The following is a 21,041-nucleotide window of genomic DNA, read 5'->3' as shown; positions in this document are numbered from 1 at the left end:
GTCTGTGTGTGTGTATTTGTGTCTCTGTCTGTATGTCTCTGTCTCAGTCTGTGTGTGTGTATGTGTCTCTCTGTGTGTCTCTGTCTGTGTCAGTCTGTGTGTGTGTCTCTCTATCTGCGTGTCTCCGTCTGTGTCAGTCTGTATGTGTGTGTCTCTGTCTGTGTGTGTGTGTCTGTGTGTCTCCGTCTGTGTGTGTCTGTGTGTGTCTGTCTGTCTGTGTGTGTATGTGTGTCTGTCTGTTTGCCCGATTTTTCCCCTCACATGCTTTTTCCCCCAATCCCTACCCCAACCCATCACATCCCTCCTCGACCTTCCTACTCTCCTGCCTCTATCCCAGGCTTAACTCCCTCTTCAATAAGCCAACAGCTTCCTTCTGCGTCTCTCTCCGAAGGGCCCATCTTTATCTGATTACGCTGCTGTGAAATGGCTCGGGATGTTTTACCATGTTAAAGAAATTCTGTCTGTCTCCCTGCAGTCTACGTATGTTGCTCAGTTCTGTTCCTATTACTCACTATAAAGAATGGGGGTGAATTTCTGTAACTTCAGCAGAAGAATCCGGAAAGCCCAGAGAAATGATGGCAGAGTGGGAGAGCCCCCCCAGGCCCTGAAGACCAGGCACACCTCCTTTGTTCCTGCCCCCACGGGTACAAAGAGGTGGCCTCCAAAAGTGGATCAAACAGCATCCTACAACATGACCCCTGGGGTGACTGAGCCAGACCAGGAGCTCCCATTCCATGTCACAGTCATACATTAATGGGCCAGCTCTGGATTCCCTGTAAATAAACCCACTATTAAAGTACCAAATGTTCTACATTAAGAAAACTCACCGGGGCAAATTGTTCATTGTGGGGAGGAGTCAAATCCCAGGGTGAGATGTGGTGAGAAGGTAGGATTCGGGGATGTGTGTAATGAGCCAGGATTAATTAATAATGTCCTAGTGAAGGATCCCCTTGGAATGAGTGACCATAACATGGTTACATTCCATATCCAATTAGAGGGTGAGAAGGTTGGTTCTCAAACAAGCGTGCTGAGCTTGAATAAAGGAGACTATGATGGTATGAGAGCGGAATTGATTAAAGTGGACTGGGAAAATAGATTAAAGGGTAAGACGGTATATGAGCAGTGGTGTTCATTTAAGAAGTTATTTTACAACTTTCAAAAAGAATATATTCCACTGAGGAAAAAAGGGTGTAAAAGAAATGACAGCCATCCGTGGCAAAGTAAAGAAATTAAGGATAGTATCCAACTAAAAACAAGGACATATAAGGTAGCCAAACTTAGTGGGAGGATAGAAGATTGGGAAGTCTTCAAAAGACAGCAAAAAGTAACGAAAGGATTGATTAAGAAAGGGAAGATAGATTATGAAAATAAATTAGCAAAAAATATAAAAACAGATAGCAAGAGTTTCTATAGTTATATAAAAAGAAAAAGGGTGGCTAAGGCAAACATAGGTCCTTTAGAGGATGAGACCGGGAAATTAATGGTGGGAAACATGGAGATGGCAAAAATGCTGAACAAATATTTTGTTTCAGTCTTTACGGTAGAGGACACTAAGAATATCCCAACACTGGACAAACAGGGGGCTCGAGGGGGGGAGGAGCTAAATACGATTAAAATCACTAAGGAATTGGTACTCAGTAAATTAATGGGACTCAAGGCGGATAAATCCCCTGGACCTGATGGCTTACATCCTAGGGTCTTGAGGGAAGTGGCAGTAGGGATTGTGGATGCTTTGGTAATAATTTTCCAAAATTCTCTGGACTTGGCAAAGGTCCCGGCAGATTGGAAAACTGCTAATGTAACACCGTTATTTAAAATGGGTCGTAGGCAGAAGGCTGGAAATTATAGACCAGTTAGCTTAACATCTGTGGTGGGTAAAATTTTGGAGTCTATTATTAAGGAGACAGTAGCGGAACATTTGGATAAACATAATTTAATAGGACAAAGTCAGCATGGCTTTACAAAGGGGAAGTCATGTCTGACAAATTTGCTTGAGTTCTTTGAGGACATAACGTACAGGGTGGATAAAGGGGAACCAGTGGACATAGTGTATTTAGACTTCCAGAAGGCATTCGACAAGGTGCCACATAAAAGATTATTGCTCAAGATAAAGAATCACTGGATTGGGGGTAATATTCTGGCATGGGTGGAGGATTGGTTATCTAACAGGAAGCAGAGAGTTGGGATAAATGGTTCATTCTCGGACTGGCAACCAGTAGCCAGTGGTGTTCCGCAGGGGTCGGTGCTGGGTCCCCAACTCTTTACAATCTATATTAACGATTTGGAGGAGGGGACCGAGTGTAACATATCAAAGTTTGCAGATGATATAAAGATGGGAGGGAAAGTAGAGAGTGAGGAGGACATAAAAAACCTACAAGGGGATATAGACAGGCTGGGTGAGTGGGCGGAGATTTGGCAGATGCAATACAATATTGGAAAATGTGAGGTTATGCACTTTGGCAGGAAAAATCAGAGAGCAAGTTATTATCTTAATGGCGAGAAACTGGAAAGTACTGCAGTACAAAGGGATCTGGGGGTCCTAGTGCAAGAAAATCAAAAAGTTAGTATGCAGGTGCAGCAGGTGATCAAGAAGGCCAACGGAATGTTGGCTTTTATTGCTAGGGGGATAGAATATAAAAACAAGGAGGTATTGCTGCAGTTATATAAGGTATTGGTGAGACCGCACCTGGAATACTGCATACAGTTTTGGTGTCCATACTTAAGAAAAGACATACTTGCTCTCGAGGCAGTACAAAGAAGGTTCACTCGGTTAATCCCGGGGATGAGGGGGCGGACATATGAGGAGAGGTTGAGTAGATTGGGACTCTACTCATTGGAGCTCAGAAGAATGAGAGGCGATCTTATTGAAACATATAAGATTGTGAAGGGGCTTGATCGGGTGGATGCGGTAAGGATGTTCCCAAGGATGGGTGAAACTAGAACTAGGGGGCATAATCTTAGAATAAGGGGCTGCTCTTTCAAAACTGAGATGAGGAGAAACTTCTTCACTCAGAGGGTAGTAGGTCTGTGGAATTTGCTGCCCCAGAAAGCTGTGGAAGCTACATCATTAAATAAATTTAAAACAGAAATAGACAGTTTCTTAGAAGTGAAGGGAATTAGGGGTTACGGGGAGCGGGCAGGAAATTGGACATGAATTTAGATTTGAGGTTAGGATCAGATCAGCCATGATCTTACTGAATGGCGGAGCAGGCTCGAGGGGCCGATTGGCCTACTCCTGCTCCTATTTCTTATGTTCTTATGTAAGAAGATGGGGTTTGGGGATATGGTGAAAAGGTGGGGTTCGGGGATATGGTGAGAAAGTGGGGTTCAGGGATATGGGAGAAAGTGGGGTTCGGGGATATGGTGAGAAAGTGGGGTTCGGGGATATGGTGAGAAAGTGGGGTTCAGGGATATGGTGAGAAAGTGGGGTTCGGGGATATGGTGAGAAAGTGGGGTTCGGGGATATGGTGAGAAAGTGGGGTTCGGGGATATGGTGAGTCATAGAGTTATACAGCACGGATAGAGGCCCTTCGGCCCATCGTGTCCGCGCCGGCCATCAAGCCCTGTCTACTCTAATCCCATATTCCAGCATTTGGTCCGTAGCCTTGTATGCTATGGCATTTCAAGTGCTCATCCAAATGCTTCTTGAATGTTGTGAGGGTTCCTGCCTCCACAACCCTTTCAGGCAGTGAGTTCCAGACTCCAACCACCCTCTGGGTGAAAAAGTTCTTTCTCAAATCCCCTCTAAACCTCCCGCCTTTTACCTTGAATCTATGTCCCCTTGTTATAGAACCCTCAACGAAGGGAAAAAGCTCCTGAGTATCCATCCTATCTGTGCCCCTCATAATTTTGTACACCTCAATCATGTCCCCCCTCAGCCTCCTCTGCTCCAAGGAAAACAAACCCAATCTTCCCAGTCTCTCTTCATAGCTGAAGCGCTCCAGCCCTGGTAACATCCTGGTGAATCTCCTCTGCACCCTCTCCAAAGCGATCACATCCTTCCTGTAGTGTGGCGACCAGAACTGCACACAGTACTCCAGCTGTGGCCTAACCAGTGTTTTATAGAAGATGGCTTTCGGGGATATGGTGAAATGAGGTTTGGGGATGTGATGAGATGGGGTTTGGGGATGTGGTGAAATGGGGTTCAGGGATTTGGTGAGATGGGGTTCAGGGATGTGGTGAGATGGGGTTTGGGGATGTGATGAGATGGGGTTTGGGGATGTGATGAGATGGGGTTTGGGGATGTGATGAGATGGGGTTTGGGGATGTGATGAGATGGGGTTCGGGGATGTGATGAGATGGGGTTTGGGGATGTGATGAGATGGGGTTTGGGGATGTGATGAGATGGGGTTTGGGGATGTGATGAGATGGGGTTTGGGGATGTGGTGAGATGGGGTTTGGGGATGTGATGAGATGGGGTTCGGGGATGTGATGAGATGGGGTTTGGGGATGTGATGAGATGGGGTTTGGGGATGTGATGAGATGGGGTTTGGGGATGTGATGAGATGGGGTTTGGGGATGTGATGAGATGGGGTTTGGGGATGTGATGAGATGGGGTTTGGGGATGTGATGAGATGGGGTTCGGGGATGTGATGAGATGGGGTTTGGGGATGTGATGAGATGGGGTTTGGGGATGTGATGAGATGGGGTTCGGGGATGTGATGAGATGGGGTTCAGGGATGTGTTGAGATGGGGTTCAGGGATATGTTGGGTCGGTGAGATTGGAGGATATGTTGGGTTGGGGGTTATGATGAGTAGGGGTGGGGTTTGTGGGTAAGTGGGGGTTGGAGGTATGTGGGGGTTCGGGGGGTAATTTGAGGTGTGAGGGGGTTGGGAGTACATGTGGGGTTGGGGCTATGTGGGGGTTTGAGAGCTATGTGGGAGTTCGGGGGGTAATTTGGGGTTGTGGGGTGGGGGTTTGTGGAGTGGTGGTTATGCGGTATGGAGGTTTGGGGGGTATGTGGGAGTTTGGGGGTAATTTGAGGCGTGTGGGGGTATGGGGGGGGGGGTTTGGGGGGTATGTGGGGTAGGGGGTTGGGGTATTTTTGGGGTAGGGGTAACAGAGAGGGTCAAATATAACTTGATAGTTTTTTGATGAGGTAACAGAAGGTCGATGAGGGTAATGCGGTTGATGTGGTGTATATGGACTTTCAAAAGGTGTTTGATAAAGTGCCACATAATAGGCTTGTCAGCAAAGTTGAAGCCCGTGGAATAAAGGGGGCAGTAGCAACATGGATACAGAATTGGCTAAGGGAGAGTAGTGGTGAACGGTTGTTTTTCGGACTGGAGGGAGGTGTACAGTGGTGTTCCCCAGGGGTCGGTACTGGGACCACTGCTTTTCTTGATATATTAATGACTTGGACTTGGGTGTACAGGGCACAATTTCAAAATTTGCAGATGACACAAAACTTGGAAGTGTAGTGAACAGTGAGGAGGATAGTGATGGACTTCTAGAGGATATCGACAGGCTGGTGGAATGGGCGGACACGTGGCAGATGAAATTTAACGCGGAAAGGTGTGAAGAGATACATTTTGGTAGGAAGAACGAGGAGAGGCAATATAAACGAGAGGGCACAATTCTCAAAGGGGTACAGGAACAGAGAGATCTGGGGGTATATGTGCACAAATCGTTGAAGGTGGCAGCGCAGGTTGAGAAAGCAGTTAAAAAAGCATACGGGATCCTGGGCTATATAAATAGAGGCAGAGAGTACAAAAGTATGGAAGTCATGATGAACCTTTTATAAAACACTGGTTCGACCACAGCTGGAGTATTGTGTCCAGTTCTGGGCACCGCACTTCAGGAAAGATGTGAAGGCCTTAGAGAGGGTGCAGAAAAGATTTACTAGAATGATTCCAGGGATGAGGGACTTTAGTTACGTGGATAGACTGGAGAAGCTGGGATTGTTCTGGGAACAGAGACAGTTGCAAGGAGATTTGATCGAGGTATTCAAAATCATGAAGGGTCTGGACTGAGTAGATAGAAACTGTTCCCATTGGTGGAAGGGTCAAGAACCAGAGGACGTAGATTTAAGGTGATTGGCAAAAGAACCAAAGGCGACATGAGGAAAAACTTTTTTACACAGCGAGTGGTTATGATCTGGAATGCACTGCCCGAGGGGGTGGTGGAGACAGATTCAATCATGGCCTTCAAAAGGGAACTGGATAAGTACTTGAAGGGAAAAAATTTGCAGGGCTACGAGGATAGGTCAGGGAGTGGGACTAGCTGGATTGCTCTTGCAGAGAGCCGGCACTGACTCGACGGGCCGAATGGCCTCCTTCTGCAGTGTAATTATTCTATGATTCTATGATGGGTGGGGAATATGTCGGGTGGGCGGTTTTGTGGGTATTTTGGGGGTTGGCGGTATGTGGGGTGGGGATTGGGTAGTATGTGGGGATTGGGGGTATTTTCGGGTGTGGGGAGTACTTGGGGTGGGAGGTTTTGGGGGGTATGTGGTGATTTAAGGGGTGGGGATGTGGGGTGGGAGGTTTTGGGTGGTATGTGGTGATTTGGGGGGTGGGGGATGTGGGGTGGGAGGTTTTGGAGGATATGTGGTGATTTGGGGGGTGGGGGATGTGGGGTGGGAGGTTTTGGGGGGTATGTGGTGGTTTGGGGAGTGGGGGATGTGGGGTGGGAGGTTTTGGGAGGTATGTGGTGGTTTGGGGGGTGGGGGATGTGGGGTGGGAGGTTTTGGGGGGTATGTGGTGGTTTGGGGGGTGGGGGATGTGGGGTGGGAGGTTTTGGGGGGTATGTGGTGATTTGGGGGTGGGGGTTGGGTAGTATGTGGGGATTGGGGGTTATTTTGGGGGGTGGGGGGGGTACTTGGGGTGGGAGGTTTTGGGGGGTATGTGGTGGTTTGGAGGGTGGGGGATGTGGGGTGGGAGGTTTTGGGGGGTATGTGGTGGTTTGGGGGGTGGGGAGTATGTGGGGGTTTGGGGGGTATTTTGGATGGTGGGGGCTATGTGAGGGGACTGGGTTCTTGGCCCTGATTACCCTTCCCACTTCTTATGTTTTGACGTGTGGTTTTGTTCCCAACAGCTGAGCTGTCAGCAGAGTTACCACGCGCCCCAGAATGGAACCCTGACCCTCACCAGTGGGAGCTGTGTGAAGCACCCCAAATATTACAGCTACATCTCAGTGCTGGCCCTCATTGCCACGACGATGTTGGTGCAGGTCAGCCACATGGTAAAGGTGACTCTGATGTTGGTGATCACTGGTAGCTGCGGTCTGGTCAGCATCGTGGGCTGGAGCGAGATCTACGAGGAATACGATCGACACCGCTTCAAGGAATTCCAGTATGTGGATTAAACAACGGGGGTAAATGAGGGCCTGGGGTTACAGACAGTCCAAAGCTCAGAGGGGTTCAGGAGCTTGAGATTGGAGGAAGTTCTGAAACTCGACAGGGTTCCAGTAGTCTGGAGTGTTCGGGGGGCAGAGATCCAGGACATTGGGGTTCATTGGGCGGGTTCAGGAGTTTGGCAAGTTTCCTGTGCTCATGGAGTTTAGGAACGTGCTCATTCCCACTGATCCAGAAGGACCAAACTTCCAGCCTGGCCTGTGCTGAGAGAGCCATTCTCAGCTGGGATATCAGCAACACGGGTTAGATACAGAGTAAAGCTCCCTCTACACTGTCCCATCAAACACTCCCTAATGTCCTTTAGGGAAGGAAACCTACCATCCTTACCCGGTCTGGCCTATATGTGACTCCAGTCCCACACCAACGTGTTTGACCTTTAGCTGCTCTCTGAAGTGGCCGAGCAAGATACTCAGTTGTAGAATCATAGAGTCATAGAAAGTTACGGCACAGAAGGAGGCCATTCGGCCCATCATGTCCATGCCGGCCGGAAAAGAGCCACCCAGCTTAATCCCACTTTCCAGCATTTGGTCTGTAGCCCTGTAGGTTACGGCTCTTCAGGTGCACATCCAGGTACATTTTAAATGAGTTGAGGGTTTCTGCCTCTCCCACCCTCTCAGGCAGTGAGTTCCAGACCCCCACCACCCTCTGGGTGAAAAAAGTTTCTCCTCAGCTCCCCTCTAATCCTTCTACCAACCACTTTAAATTTTTGCCCTCTGGTCACTGACCCCTCTGCTAAGGGAAATAGGTCCTTCCTACCACTCTATCTAGGCCCGTCATAATTTTATACACCTCAATTAAATCTCCTCTCAGCCTTTTTTGTTCTAATGAAAACAACCCCAGCCTATCCAATCTTTCCTCATAGCTAAAATTCTCCAGTCCTGGCAACATCCTTGTAAATCTCCTCTGCACCCTCTCTAGTGCAATCACATCCTTCCTGTAATGTGGTGACCAGAACTGTGCGCAGTACTCAAGCTGTGGTCTAACTAGTGTTTTATACAGTTCTGGTATAACCTCCCTGCTCTTATATTCTATGCCTCGGCTAAGAAAGGAAAGTATCCCATATGCCTTTTTATCCACCTTGTCTACCTGTCCTGCTACCTTCAGGGATCTGTGGACATGCACTCCAAGGTCCCTCACTTCCTCTACACCTCTCAGTATCCTCCCATTTATTGTATATTCCCTTGCCTTGTCTGCATTACCTCACACTTCTCTGGACTGAACTCCATTTGCCACTTATCTGCCCATCTGACCAGTCCATTGATTCCTTCCTGCAGTTTACAGCTTTCTTCCTCACTATCAACCACACGGCCAATTTTTGTATCATCTGCAAACTTCTTAATCATGCCCCCTACATTTAAGTGCAAATCATTAATATATATCACAAAAAGCAAGGGACCCAGTACTGAGCCCTGCGGAACCCCACTGGAAACAGCCTTCCAGTCACAAAAACACCCATCGACCATTACCCTTTGCTTCCTGCCACTGAGCCAATTCTAGATCCAACTTGCCACTTTCCCTTGGATCCCATGGGCTTTTACTTTTCTGACCAGTCTGCCATGTTGTATCAAACTGCTACCAGCGGTTCAAGAAGGCGGCCCAGCACCACCTTCTCAGGGCAGCTAGGGACAGCCAATACATGCCGACCTTGCCAGTGACGGCCACATCCCGAGTATGAATAAAAAGAAAAGATGGGCCAGTGTAGGTTGCTGCTCCGGGAGAGTCAGCGGTGGACGTGACAGTGAGTATAGCTGAGGATATCGGGTACACAGGGAGGCTGAAGGCTCATTCAGGGGGACCTCATTCCTGGGGCACAGGCAGGGGCAGGCGGGGGGATAGACTGGGAGGAACAATCAAGGGGGGCATGGTTGTGTGGGAAAAAGAGGAAAGAGGAGGGCCTGGAAAGTTGAGAGGCAACTCCCAACGGGCAATAAATGTCGGCCTTGCCAGCAATACCCACATCTCAAGAATGAATTTTAAAAATCACCACAATGAGAGAGGCAGTGAAACACAGCAGAGTGGGGAGGTTAGGATAGGATTACCTTGAGTTGGAACTCGGAGTAGCTCTGGGTGCTGGGCATGACCCTGACCCTGACCGACCCTAAGACTGAACCTAACCCTGACTCTGACTGACCTGGACACTAAACCTGACTGACCCTGACACTGACTGACCCTGACTCTGGCTCTGATCCTGACTCTGACCCTGACTGACCCTAAGACTGACCCTGATCTTGACCCTGGACTGACTCTAAGAATGACCCTGACTAACCCTAAGATTGAACCTAACCCTGACCCTGATTAATTCTGACCCTGACTGACCCTGACCCTGACTGGCCCTAAGACTGACCCTGACCCTGACTGACCCTGACCCTCCCAGTAGTTGGTGGTTGGGTTTGACCTCAAGTCTCCGTTTGTTTCCGTAGGTCTCTCGTGGTTCCGTCCCGCTTCTCCATGGTGGCCATGATCTTCGTGATGATGATGAGTTTTTACTACTTCACTCGACATGTAAGTGCAGCCACGCCAGGAGAGGGTGTACGGTCAGGGGTCCGGGCGTGGGGTCAGGGGTCGGGGTCTGGGGCCAGGGGTCTAGGCGTGGGGTCAGAGGTCTGGGCATGGCATCAGGGTTCAGGGTCTGGGGTCAAGGGTCCAGGCATGGGGTCAGGGCATGGTGTCAGGGGTCTGGGTATGGGGTCAGGGTTCTGGGCATGGGGTCAGAACCGCAGGTCGGGGTGTCGCGGATGCAGGGCATGGGGTTGGGGGTGCAGGGTCAGAGGGTCGGACGCAGGGTCAAGGGGTCCAGGATGCAGGGTCACGGGGTCGAGCCATGGGGTCAGAGGTTGGCGATGTGGGGTCGGAGGGTGAGGGTCACGGTCGGGGACGTGGGGTCAGAGGTTGTGGGTCACGGTTGGGGCTATGGCTCCAGAGAGATTTACGCACTGTAGAAGAGGCTTGTCAGAAAATCATATTTTTGGATACAGTATATGAGTAATTTGAGCCATGAGATGTAGTGAGTGTAACGTGCTCGGGAGGAACAAGTGACTTTGGACCTATGGTTCCCAAAGCTCTGGGGGTTTTCCTCACCTCATGTCTGGGTCTGTCATCACCGGGATGGTAGAAGGTGAACTAAATGGACCCTGCTCATTTCTCATCCAGTAATTCCTATGTTCCTCTCTCAGACAGAAACTCTCTCTCTTACACTTACAGTGAGGGACTGGTTCACACCAGGTTCGAGCGGTAAAGTTCAGTCCAAGGTCCCGATCTTTGCTGTGTCAGCTGACCATTGGTCTGAGTACCCCCTGCGTTGGGCTTTCAGTGACCCTTCTGGAGTGTGTGAGTGTCGGGTGAGATTCGAGTCGATTCCGCCTTTGCTCGAAAGATGGGTCTTAAAGGGGAGAGGGAGGTGGAGGGGTTCCAGTGATTGGGACCCAGACATCTGAAGGCATAGCCACCAATGGTGGGCCAAAGGGAGGGAAAGGAAGGAGTCGGAGGAACAGAGAGTTCCAGGGGAGGGGGGGGCTTGTATGGCTGGAGGAGGTTATAGAGATGGGGAGCGATGAGGCCATGGAGGGATTGAAATAGGAGAGTGAAAGTTTTAAATTGCAGGCATTGTAGGTCATCAGGGACTGGAGTGATGGGAAGTGGAGTTTGGTGCAGGATATTTTCCTGATCAGAGTATTGTGCCCCTTGTCACCACTGTGCTGGGCTCCGTCCAGTGGCCGCTCACCCAATGTGATTGGATCAGGACCCCCAGCAAGCCCCTAAACTCAGCCTGTTAGCGTCAACTGGTCCCAAACAAAGGATCTTTAATATAGTTTGTTGAACCAGCTCTGTGCAATCATTGAGAAACATTGGAACAGGAGGAGGCGATTCAGCCCCTCGAGCCTATTCCGCCATTCAATTAGATCATGGCTGATCTGTATCGTAACTCCATTTACCCGCCTTTGCTCCATATCTCTCGATACCCAACAAAAATCTATCGATCTCAGTCTTGAAAGCTCCAATTGACCCCCAGCCTCCAGTCACTTGGGGGAGCGAGTTCCAGATTTCCACTCCCCTTTGTGTGAAGAATTGCTTCCTGATTTCACTCCTGAATGGCCTCGCTCTAATTTTAAGATTATGCCCCCTTGTTCTGGACCATCCCAGAGGAAATAGTTTCTCTCTCTATCCTATCAACTCCTTTAATCATCCTAAACACCTCCATTAGATCACCCCTTAATCTTCTGAACTCAAGGGAATACAAATTTAGTTTATGCAACCTGGCCTCGTAATTTAACCCTTTTATCCCCGGTTTCATTCTGGTGAATCTGCGCTGCACCCCCTCCAAGGCCAATCTCTCCTTCCTGAGGTGCGGTGCCCAGAACTGAACCCAGTCTCCAGATGGGGTCTGACCAGGGGATGTGTTAGAGTGAAATCTTCGTGTACCTCAGTGTCCTGACCTCACTGGTGCTGGAGATGCGGATTGTTTTATATCAGGAATCACCGGGGGGACCATGTGCCGTGGATTACTGCAGAGTATTACTCGCCCGTGCTTTCTTACTCCCAATAATACTGCGGCTCCCTCTACTGTCAGGTGGAGAAGTTGGCACGGACCCTGTTCCTGTGGAAGATCGATGTCCATGAACAAAAGGAGCGAGTTTACGAGATGCGGCGTTGGAACGAAGCGTTGGTCACCAACATGTTACCAGAGCACGTTGCTCGACACTTCCTCGGCTCCAAGAAACGGGATGAGGTGATTGACCAGGTCCTATTTATTACCCTCATTCTCACTCTCCCTCATTCTCACTCTCTCGTTCTCACTTTCCCTCTCTCCCTCATTCACACTCTCCCTCTCTTCCCCATTCTCAATCTCCCTCTCTCCCTCATTCTCACTCTCCCTCTCTCCCTCATTCTCTCCCTCATTCTCACTCTCCCCTCTCCCTCATTCTCACTCTCCCCTCTCCCTCATTCTCACTCTCTCGTTCTCACTTTCCCTCTCTCCCTCATTCACACTCTCCCTCTCTTCCCCATTCTCAATCTCCCTCTCTCCCTCATTCGCATTCTCCCTCTCTCCCTCATTCTCACTCTCCCCTCTCCCTCATTCTCAATCTCCCTCATTCTCTCTCTCGTTCTCACTTTCCCTCTCTCCCTCATTCACACTCTCCCTCTCTTCCCCATTCTCAATCTCCCTCTCTCCCTCATTCGCATTCTCCCTCTCTCCCTCATTCTCACTCTCCCCTCTCCCTCATTCTCACTCTCCCTCTCTCCCTCATTCTCAATCTCCCTCTCTTCCTCTATCTCACTCTTCCACCCTCCCTCATTCTCACTCTCCCACTCTCTCCCTCATTCTCATTCTCTCTCACTCATTCTCTCTCTCCCTCTCAAGTTCATTCACAGGCTTCCTCACCCCCTCTCTCCCTCATTTTCAATCTCCCTGTCTCCCTCATTCAGTCTCCCTCATTCTCACTCGCCCTCTTTCCCTCATTCTGCCTCTCCCTCATCCTCATTCTCCCTCTTTCCCTCATTCTCCCATTCCCTCATTCTCACTCTCCCACTCTCCCTCATTTTCACTCTCCCCTCCCTCATTCTCACTCTTCTTCTCTCCCACATTCTCACGCTCCCTGTCTCCCACATTCACACTCTCCATCTCTCCCTCATTCTCACTCACCCTCAGTCGCACTCTCACCAATTCCCACTCTTCATCTCTCCCTCATTCTCACTCTCCCTCTCCTTCATTCTCCCCCTCATTCTCACTCTCCCTGTCTCGCTCATTCTCACTCCCTCTCTTCGTAATTCTCACTCTCCCTCATTCTCATTCTCTCTCCCTCATTCTCACTCTCTCTGTCTCCCTCATTCTCAGTCTCCCTCATTCTCACTCTCCCTCATTCTCACTCTCCCTCTATCCCCAATTCCATCTCTCCCGCATTCTCACTCTCCCTCTCTCCCTGTTTGTAATTCTAACTCTCTCCCACATTCTCACTCTCCCCCATCTTCATTCTCCCCCTCATTCTCACTCTCCCTCTCTCCCTCATTCTTACTCTCCCTCATTCTCATTCCCTTTCTTCCTCATTCTCACTCTCCCTCTCTCACTTATTCTCACTCTCCTGCTCTTGCTCATCCTCACTCCCTCTCTTTCTAATTCTCACTCTCACTCGCTCCCTCATTCTCACTCCCTCCCTCCCTCATTCTCACTCTTCCTCTCTCCCTCATTCTTACGCCAGCTCCCACTCTCTCTCTCCCTCATTCTCACTCTCCCTCATTCTCTCCCTCTCTCGCTTATTCTCACTCTCTCGCTCGTTCTCACTCCCTCTCTTCCTAATTCTCACTCAACCTCTCTCCCTCATTCTCACTCTCCCTCTCTCCCTCATTCTCACTCTCTCTCCCTCATTCTCAGTCTCACTCTCCCACTCTCCCTCATTCACTATCTCCATCTCTCCCTCATTCTCACTCTCCCTCTCTCCCGCCTTCTCGGTCTCCCTCTCTCCAACATTCTCACTCTCCCCTTCTCCTTTCTCTCCCCCATTCTCATGCTCCCTCCCTCTTTCTGACTGTCCCTCACTCCCCATTCTCACTCTCCCTCTCCCACTCATTTCACTCTCCCTTTCTTGCTTATTCCCTCTCCCCCTCTCTCACTAATTCTCAATCTCCCCCCTCCCACATTCTCACTCTCCCACATTCTCATTCTCCCTCTCCCCCTCATTCCCACTCTTCCTCTCTCCCACATTCTCACTCTCCCTCAATCTCCCTCTCCCTCTCTCCCTTATTCTCATTCTGCCTCTGTCCCTCATTCTGTCCCTCTCCCCCTCATTCCCACTCTCCCTCTCTCCCTCATTCTCACTATCCCCTCCCTCAATCTTACGCTCCCTCTCTCACTCATTCTCATTCTTCCTCTCTCCCTCATTCTCACTCTCCCACATTCTCATTCTCCCTCTCCCCCTCATTCCCACTCTTCCTCTCTCCCACATTCTCACTCTCCCTCAATCTCCCTCTCTCCCTTATTCTCATTCTGCCTCTGTCCCTCATTCTGTCCCTCTCCCCCTCATTCCCACTCTCCCTCTCTCCCACATTCTCAATCTCCCTCAGTCTCACTCTCACTCTCCTTTTCACCCTCATTCTCATTCTCCCTCTGTCCCTCATTCACACTCTGCCTCTCTTCCTCATTCTCACTCTCCCTCATTCTCACTCTCCCTCTCTACATCATTCTCACGCTCCCTCCATCTCTCCCTCATTCTCACTCTCCCTCAGTCTCACTCTCCATCTCTCCCTCATTCTCACTCTCCTTCATTCTCACTCTCCCTCTCTCCCTCATTCTCACACTCTCTCATTCTCATTCTCCCTCTCCCCCTCATTCTCATACTCTCCCTCTCCCTCATTCTCAGTCAACCTCTCTCCCTCATTCTCACACTCTCTCATTCTCATTCTCCCTCTCCCCCTCATTCTCATACTCTCCCTCTCCCTCATTCTCACTCTCCCCCTCATTCTCATACTCTCCCTCTCCCTCATTCTCACTCTCCCCCTCATTCTCATACTCTCCCTCTCCCTCATTCTCCCTCTCCCCCTCATTCTCATACTCTCCCTCTCCCTCATTCTCACTCTCCCTCTCTCCCTCATTCTCACGGCGAAGAAGCCGGCGGGAGCCCCAGGGAGAGTTCTCTTTTCTTTGTGAAGGGCAGGGCGCCCTGGAATGGGTTCGCCCCGAGAGAGGGGCCCGTGCCTTGGAAAGCGTCGCGGTTCCAGCAGCGTCTCTCCCTCACTCTCGCTCTCCCTCTCTCCCCCATTCTCACTCTCCATCTCTCTCTCATTCTCACTCTCTCTCCCTCATTCTCACTCGCCCTCTCTCCCTCATTCTCACTATCCACCTCCTTCATTCTCACGCTCCCACTCTCCCTCATTCTCATTCTCCCTCTTCCCTCATTCTGTCCCTCGTTCGCTCAGTCTCACTCTCCCTCTCTCCCTCCTTCTCACTCTGCCTCTCTCCCCATTCTCACTCTCCCTCTCCTCCTCATTCTGACTGTTCCCCTCACCCTCATTCCCACTCTCCATCTCTCACTCATTCTCACTCTCCCTCTTTTCCTCATTCTCACTCACTCACTCCCTCATTCACACTCTACCTCCCTCCCTCTTTCTCATTCTCCCTCCCTCCCTCATTCTCACTCTCGCCCACATTCTCACTCTCCCTCTCTCCCTCATTCTCACTCTGTCATTCAACTCTACCTCCCTCCCTCTTTCTCACTCTCCCTCTCGCCCTCATTCTCAATCTCACTCTCTCCCTCATCCCTCTCTCCCTTATTCTCATACTGCTTCTGTCCCTCATTCTGTCCCTCCCTCCCTCAGTCTCACTCTCCCTCATTCTCACTCTCCCCCTCCGTCATTATCATTCTCCCTCTCTCCCACAGTCTCATGCTCCCTCGTTCCCTCATTCTCACTCTCCCTCAGTCTCACTTTCCCTCCCTCCCGCAGTCTCACTCTCCCTCTCTCCCCATTCTCACACTCCCTCATTCTCCCTCCCCTCTCATTCGCAATTTCCATCTCTCCCTCATTCTCACTCTCCCTCATTCCCTCGTTCTCACTTTCACTTTCCCTCCCTCCCGCAGTCTCACTCTCCCTCTCTCCCCATTCTCACACTCCCTCATTCTCCCTCCCCTCCAATTCTCACTCTCCCTCTCTCCCACATTCTCACTCTCCCTCTCTCCCTCATTCTCACTCTCCCTCACTCCCTCATTCTCACTCCCTCATTCTCACTCTCCCTCTCTCCCCCATTCTCACACTCCCTCATTCTCATTCTCCCTCCCCTCTCATTCCCACTCTCCCTCTCTCCCACATTCTCACACTCCCTCATTCTCATCCTCCCCTCTCATTCTCACTCTCCCTCCCACCCTCATTCTCACTCTCCCTCTCTCCGTCATTCTCACTCTCCCTCTCTCCATCATTCTCACTCTCCTTCTCTCCTACTTTCTCTCCTCCATTCTCAACTCCCTCATTCTCACTCTCCCTCTCTCCCTCATTTACACTCTCCCCCATTCTCCCTTTCAGACTCTCCATTCTCCCTGTGTCCCTCATTCTCACTCTCCCACTCTCCCTCATTCTCACTCTCCCCCTCCGTCATTATCATTCTCCCTCTCTCCCACAGTCTCATGCTCCCTCGTACCCTCATTTTCACTCTCCCCCATTCTCACACTCCCTCACTCTCCCTTCCCTCTCAGTCTCACTCTTCCTCTCTCCCACATTCTCACTCTCCCTCAGTCTCACTCTCCCTCTCTCCCTCATTCGCAATCTCCATCTCTCCCTCATTCTCACTCTCCCTCATTCTCTCTCCCTCTCATTCTCCCTCCCTGCCCCATTCTCACTCTCCTCCTCTCCCACATTCAAACTCTCCTTCACTACCTCATTCTCTCTCCCTCTCTCCCACATTCTCACTCTCCCTCTGTCCCACATTCTCACTCTCTCTCTCTCCCTCATTCACCCTCTCTCTCTCTCCCTCATTTTCTCTCTCTCTCTCTTTCATTCTCACTCTTCCTCTTTCCCATATTCTCACTTTCCTTCTCTTGCTTATCCTCACTCTCCCCCTCTGGCTCATTTTCACTCCCTCTCTTCCTCATTCTCACTCTCCCTTATTCTCACTCTCTCTCTCTCCCTTATTCTCACTCTCTCTCATTCTCCCTCTCTCCCACATTCTCCCTCTCTCCCACATTCTCCCTCTCTCCCACATTCTCATTCTCTCTCTCCCTAGCTCTCTCTCTCTCTGTCTGTCTCTCTCTCCGTCACTCTCTCCCTAGCTCTTTCTCTCTCTCTCTGTCTCTCTGTTCCTCTCTCTGTCTCTGTATCTCTCTCCCTCCTTCCCTCTCTCTGTGTCTCTTCCCCCAATCCCTCTCTCTGTTCCTCTCTATCTCTCTCTCTGTTCCTCTCTCTCCCTCCATCTCTTCCCCAATCCCTCTTTCACACTCTCTCTCTCACAGCTGCTGCCCCAACAGTCACTAAAATGTTCTCTCTGAAATGTTTCTGCTGGCAGGAATTGTACAGCCAGTCGCATGATGAGATTGGGGTCATGTTTGCATCCATCCCTAATTTCTCTGATTTCTACACTGAAGAGAGTATTAACAATGGTGGTATCGAGTGCCTGCGATTCCTGAATGAAATCATCTCCGATTTTGATGGTGTAAGTAAGGACTCCGAGCGTGCCTGAATTGTACCCCGAGACTCAAAGCCCATGGACACAGGGTGCAATGAAGGAGTCAGGAGTAGGAGAGGAAATCAAGCGAAACTTTTCACCCAAAGGGGAATCGAGGTATGGAGTAAGTTCCCAGGCAAGAGATTGAAATGGACAGGATCAGAGACAATTAGATATTTTTCTGGAGAGAGAACGGGTTGGGGGATATGGGGAGAAGGTGGGTAGGTGGGGTTGGGGGATAAGAACATAAGAAATAGGAGCAGGAGTAGGCCATTTGGCCCCTCGAGCCTGCTCCGCCATTCAATTAGATCATGGCTGATCTTTGACCTCAACTCCACTTACCCGCCCTATCCCCATATCCCTTGATTCCTCTAGAGTCCAAAAATCTATCAATCTCAGTCTTGAATATATTCAATGACTCAACATCCACAGCCCTCTGGGGTAGAGAATTCCAAAGTTTCACGACCCTCTGAGTGAAGCAATTTCTCCTCATCTCAGTCCTAAATGGCCGACCCCTTATCCTGAGACTATGCCCCCTAGTTCTAGACTCTCCAGCCAGGGGAAACAATCTCTCAGCATCTACCCTGTCAAGCCCCCTCAGAATCTAATATGTTTCAATGAGATCACCTCTCATTCTTCTAAACTCCAGAGAGTACAGGCCCATTTTAATCAATCTCTTCTCATAGGACAACCCTCTCATCCCAGGAATTAATCTAGTGAACCTTCATTGCACCGCCTCTAAGGCAAGTATATCCTTCCTTAGGTAAGGAGACCAAAACTGTACACAGTGCTCCAGGTGAGGTCTCACCAAAGCCCTGTACAATTGCAGCAAGACTTCCTTACTCTTGTACTCCAACCCCCTTTCAATAAAGGCCAACATACCATTTGCCTTTCTGATTGCCTGCTGTACCTGCATGTTAACTTTCTGTGTTTCGTGTACAAGGACATCCAAATCTCTCTGAACACCAATAGTTTCTCACCATTTAAAAAATATTCTGTTTTTCTATTTCTCCCACCAAAGTGAATAACATCACATTTCCCCACATTATACTCCATCTGCCACCTTCTTGCCCACTCACTTAACCTGTCTATATCCCTTTGCAGACTCTTTGTGTCCTCCTCACAGCTTACTTTCCCACCTAGCTTTGTATCGTCAGCAGACTTGGATACATTACACTCGGTCCCTTCATCTAAGTCATTAATATAGATTGTAAATAGCTGAGGCCCAAGCACTGATCCTTGCGGCACCCCACTAGTTACAGCCTGTCAACCTGAGAATGACCCGTTTATCCCTACTCTCTGTTTTCTGTCCTTTAACCAATCCCTTATCCATGCTAATACATTACCCCCAACCCCATGAGCCCTTCCCTTGTGCAACAACCTTTTATGTGGCACCTTATCGAATGCCTTTTGAAGATACAAATTACTATATCCACTGGTTCCCCTTTATCTACCCTGCTAGTTACATCCTCCGAAAATCTCGAATAGATTTCCCTTTCATAAAACCATGTTGACTCTGCCTAATCATAATTTGATTTTCTAAGTGCCCTGTTACCACTTCCTTAATAATGGATTCCAGCATTTTCTCAACGACTGATGTCAGGCTAACTGGCCTGTAGTTCCCTGTTTTCTCTCTCCTTTCTTGAATAGCGGGGTTACATTTGCTACCTTCTAGTCCACTGGGACCGTTCTAGAATGTAGGGAATTCTGGAAGATCAAAACCAATGCATCCACTATCTCTGCAGCCACCTCTTTTAAAACCCCAGGATGTAGGTCATCAGGTCCAGGGGATTTATCAGCTTTTAGTCCCATTAATTTCTCCAGTACTTTTTCTTTACTAATCTTAATCACTTTAAGTTCCTCACTCTCATTAGCCCCTTGGTTCCCCAATATTTCGGGTATGTTTTTGTACCTTCCACTGTGAAGACAGATATAAAATATTTGTTCAACATCTGCCATTTCCTTAATCCCCATTATAATTTCTTCTGTCTCTGCCTCAAAGGAACCCACGTTTACTTTCACTAATCTCTTCCCTTTTACATACTTGTAGAAGCTCTTACAATCAGTTTTTATATTGCTAGTTTACTCTCCTATTCAATTTTCTCCCTCTTTATCAATTTCTTGGTCACCCTTTGCTGATTTCTAAAACACTCTCAATCCTCAGACTTACTATTCTTTTTGGCAACATGTAAGCCTCATCTTTTAATCTAATACTATCCTTAACTTCTATACTTGGCCACGGTTGGATCACTTTTCCTGTAGAGTTTTTATTCCTCAAAGGAATATATATTCGTTGGGAATTATGAATTATTTCTTTAAATGTTCACAATTGCTTACCTGCCATTATATCTTTTAATCTAATTTCCCAATCTACCGTAACCAACCACCCCTCATACCTACATAATTGGCCTTGTTTAAATTTAGGACCCTCGTTTTGGACTTAACTACATCACTCTCAATATGAAATTCTATCATATTACGATCACTCTTCCCCAGAGAATCCTTTATTATAAGATAACTAATTAACCCTGTCTCATTACACAATACTTGATCTAAAATTGCCTGTTCCCTAGTTGGTTCCTCGACATATTGTTTTAGAAAACTGTCTTGAATGCATTCCGTGAACTCGTCCTCCAAACTTCTTTTGCCAAATCTATATGAAGATTAAAGACCCCCACGATTATTGCATTACCCTTGTTACATGCTCCTCTAGTTTCCTGATTTATACTCTGTCCAACACTATAATTACTGTTAGGGGGCCTGTAAATTACTCCCACCAGTGTTTTCTGCCCCTTGTTATTTCTTATCTCCACCCAGACTGATTCTACATCCTGATTTTCTGAGCCAAGATCCTTTCGCACACTGCCTTTATCTCATCCTTTATTATCAGGGCTACCCCCGCCCCCCCTTTTCCATTTTGCCTATCTTTTCTAACAGTCAAGTACCCTGGAATATTTAGCTCCCAATCTTGGTCATCTTGCAACCACGTCTCAGTAATGGATAGGGGGAGAAGGTGGATACATGGGATTGGGGGATATGGGGAGAAGGTGGATACATGGGATTGGGGGATATGGGGAGAAGGTGGGGGTTGGGGATATGATATGAAACTGCTTCTGATTTGTCACGCTGCTTGTCCGACATCCAATATTGGATGAGCAGAAATTTCCTCCAATTAAATTTGGGAAGACCGAAGCCATTGTCTTTTGTCTCTGCCACAAACTCTATTCCCTCGCCACCGACTCCACCCTCTCCTAGGCCTCTGTCTGAAGCTGAACCAGACTGTTCAAAACCTTGGCGCCCTATTTGGCCCTGAGATGAGCTTCTGACCACATATCTGCTCCATCACCAAGACCGCCTACTTCCACCTCCATAACATCGCCCGTCTCCGCCCCTGCCTCAGCTCATCTGCTGCTGAAACCCTCATCCACGCATTTGTTACCTCCGGACTCGACTATTCCAACGCTCTCCTGGCCGGCCTCCCATCTTCCACCCTCCATAATCTTGAGTTCATCCAAAACTCTGCTGCCTGTATCCTAACTCGCACT

General features: G+C 49.0%; 1 protein-coding gene across 1 annotated transcript in view; it reads left to right on the top strand.

The window, feature by feature from the left end:
- adcy3a (adenylate cyclase 3a) overlaps window positions 1–21,041 on the top strand; it is a 135,179-nt gene that overhangs the window by 103,426 nt on the left and 10,712 nt on the right. The window contains exons 13-16 of the mRNA XM_067988468.1: window positions 7,037–7,293; window positions 9,776–9,857; window positions 11,923–12,081; window positions 17,338–17,484. Coding sequence (XP_067844569.1) covers window positions 7,037–7,293; window positions 9,776–9,857; window positions 11,923–12,081; window positions 17,338–17,484 — 645 coding nt within the window. The remainder of the gene's footprint in view (window positions 1–7,036; window positions 7,294–9,775; window positions 9,858–11,922; window positions 12,082–17,337; window positions 17,485–21,041) is intronic.

The sequence above is a fragment of the Heptranchias perlo genome, chromosome 8 (genome assembly GCF_035084215.1).
Source record: "Heptranchias perlo isolate sHepPer1 chromosome 8, sHepPer1.hap1, whole genome shotgun sequence".
Taxonomy (NCBI): Eukaryota; Metazoa; Chordata; class Chondrichthyes; order Hexanchiformes; family Hexanchidae; genus Heptranchias; species Heptranchias perlo.
The sequence above is the reverse complement of the archived record's forward strand: the minus strand, read 5'-3'. Positions and strand labels throughout refer to the sequence as shown.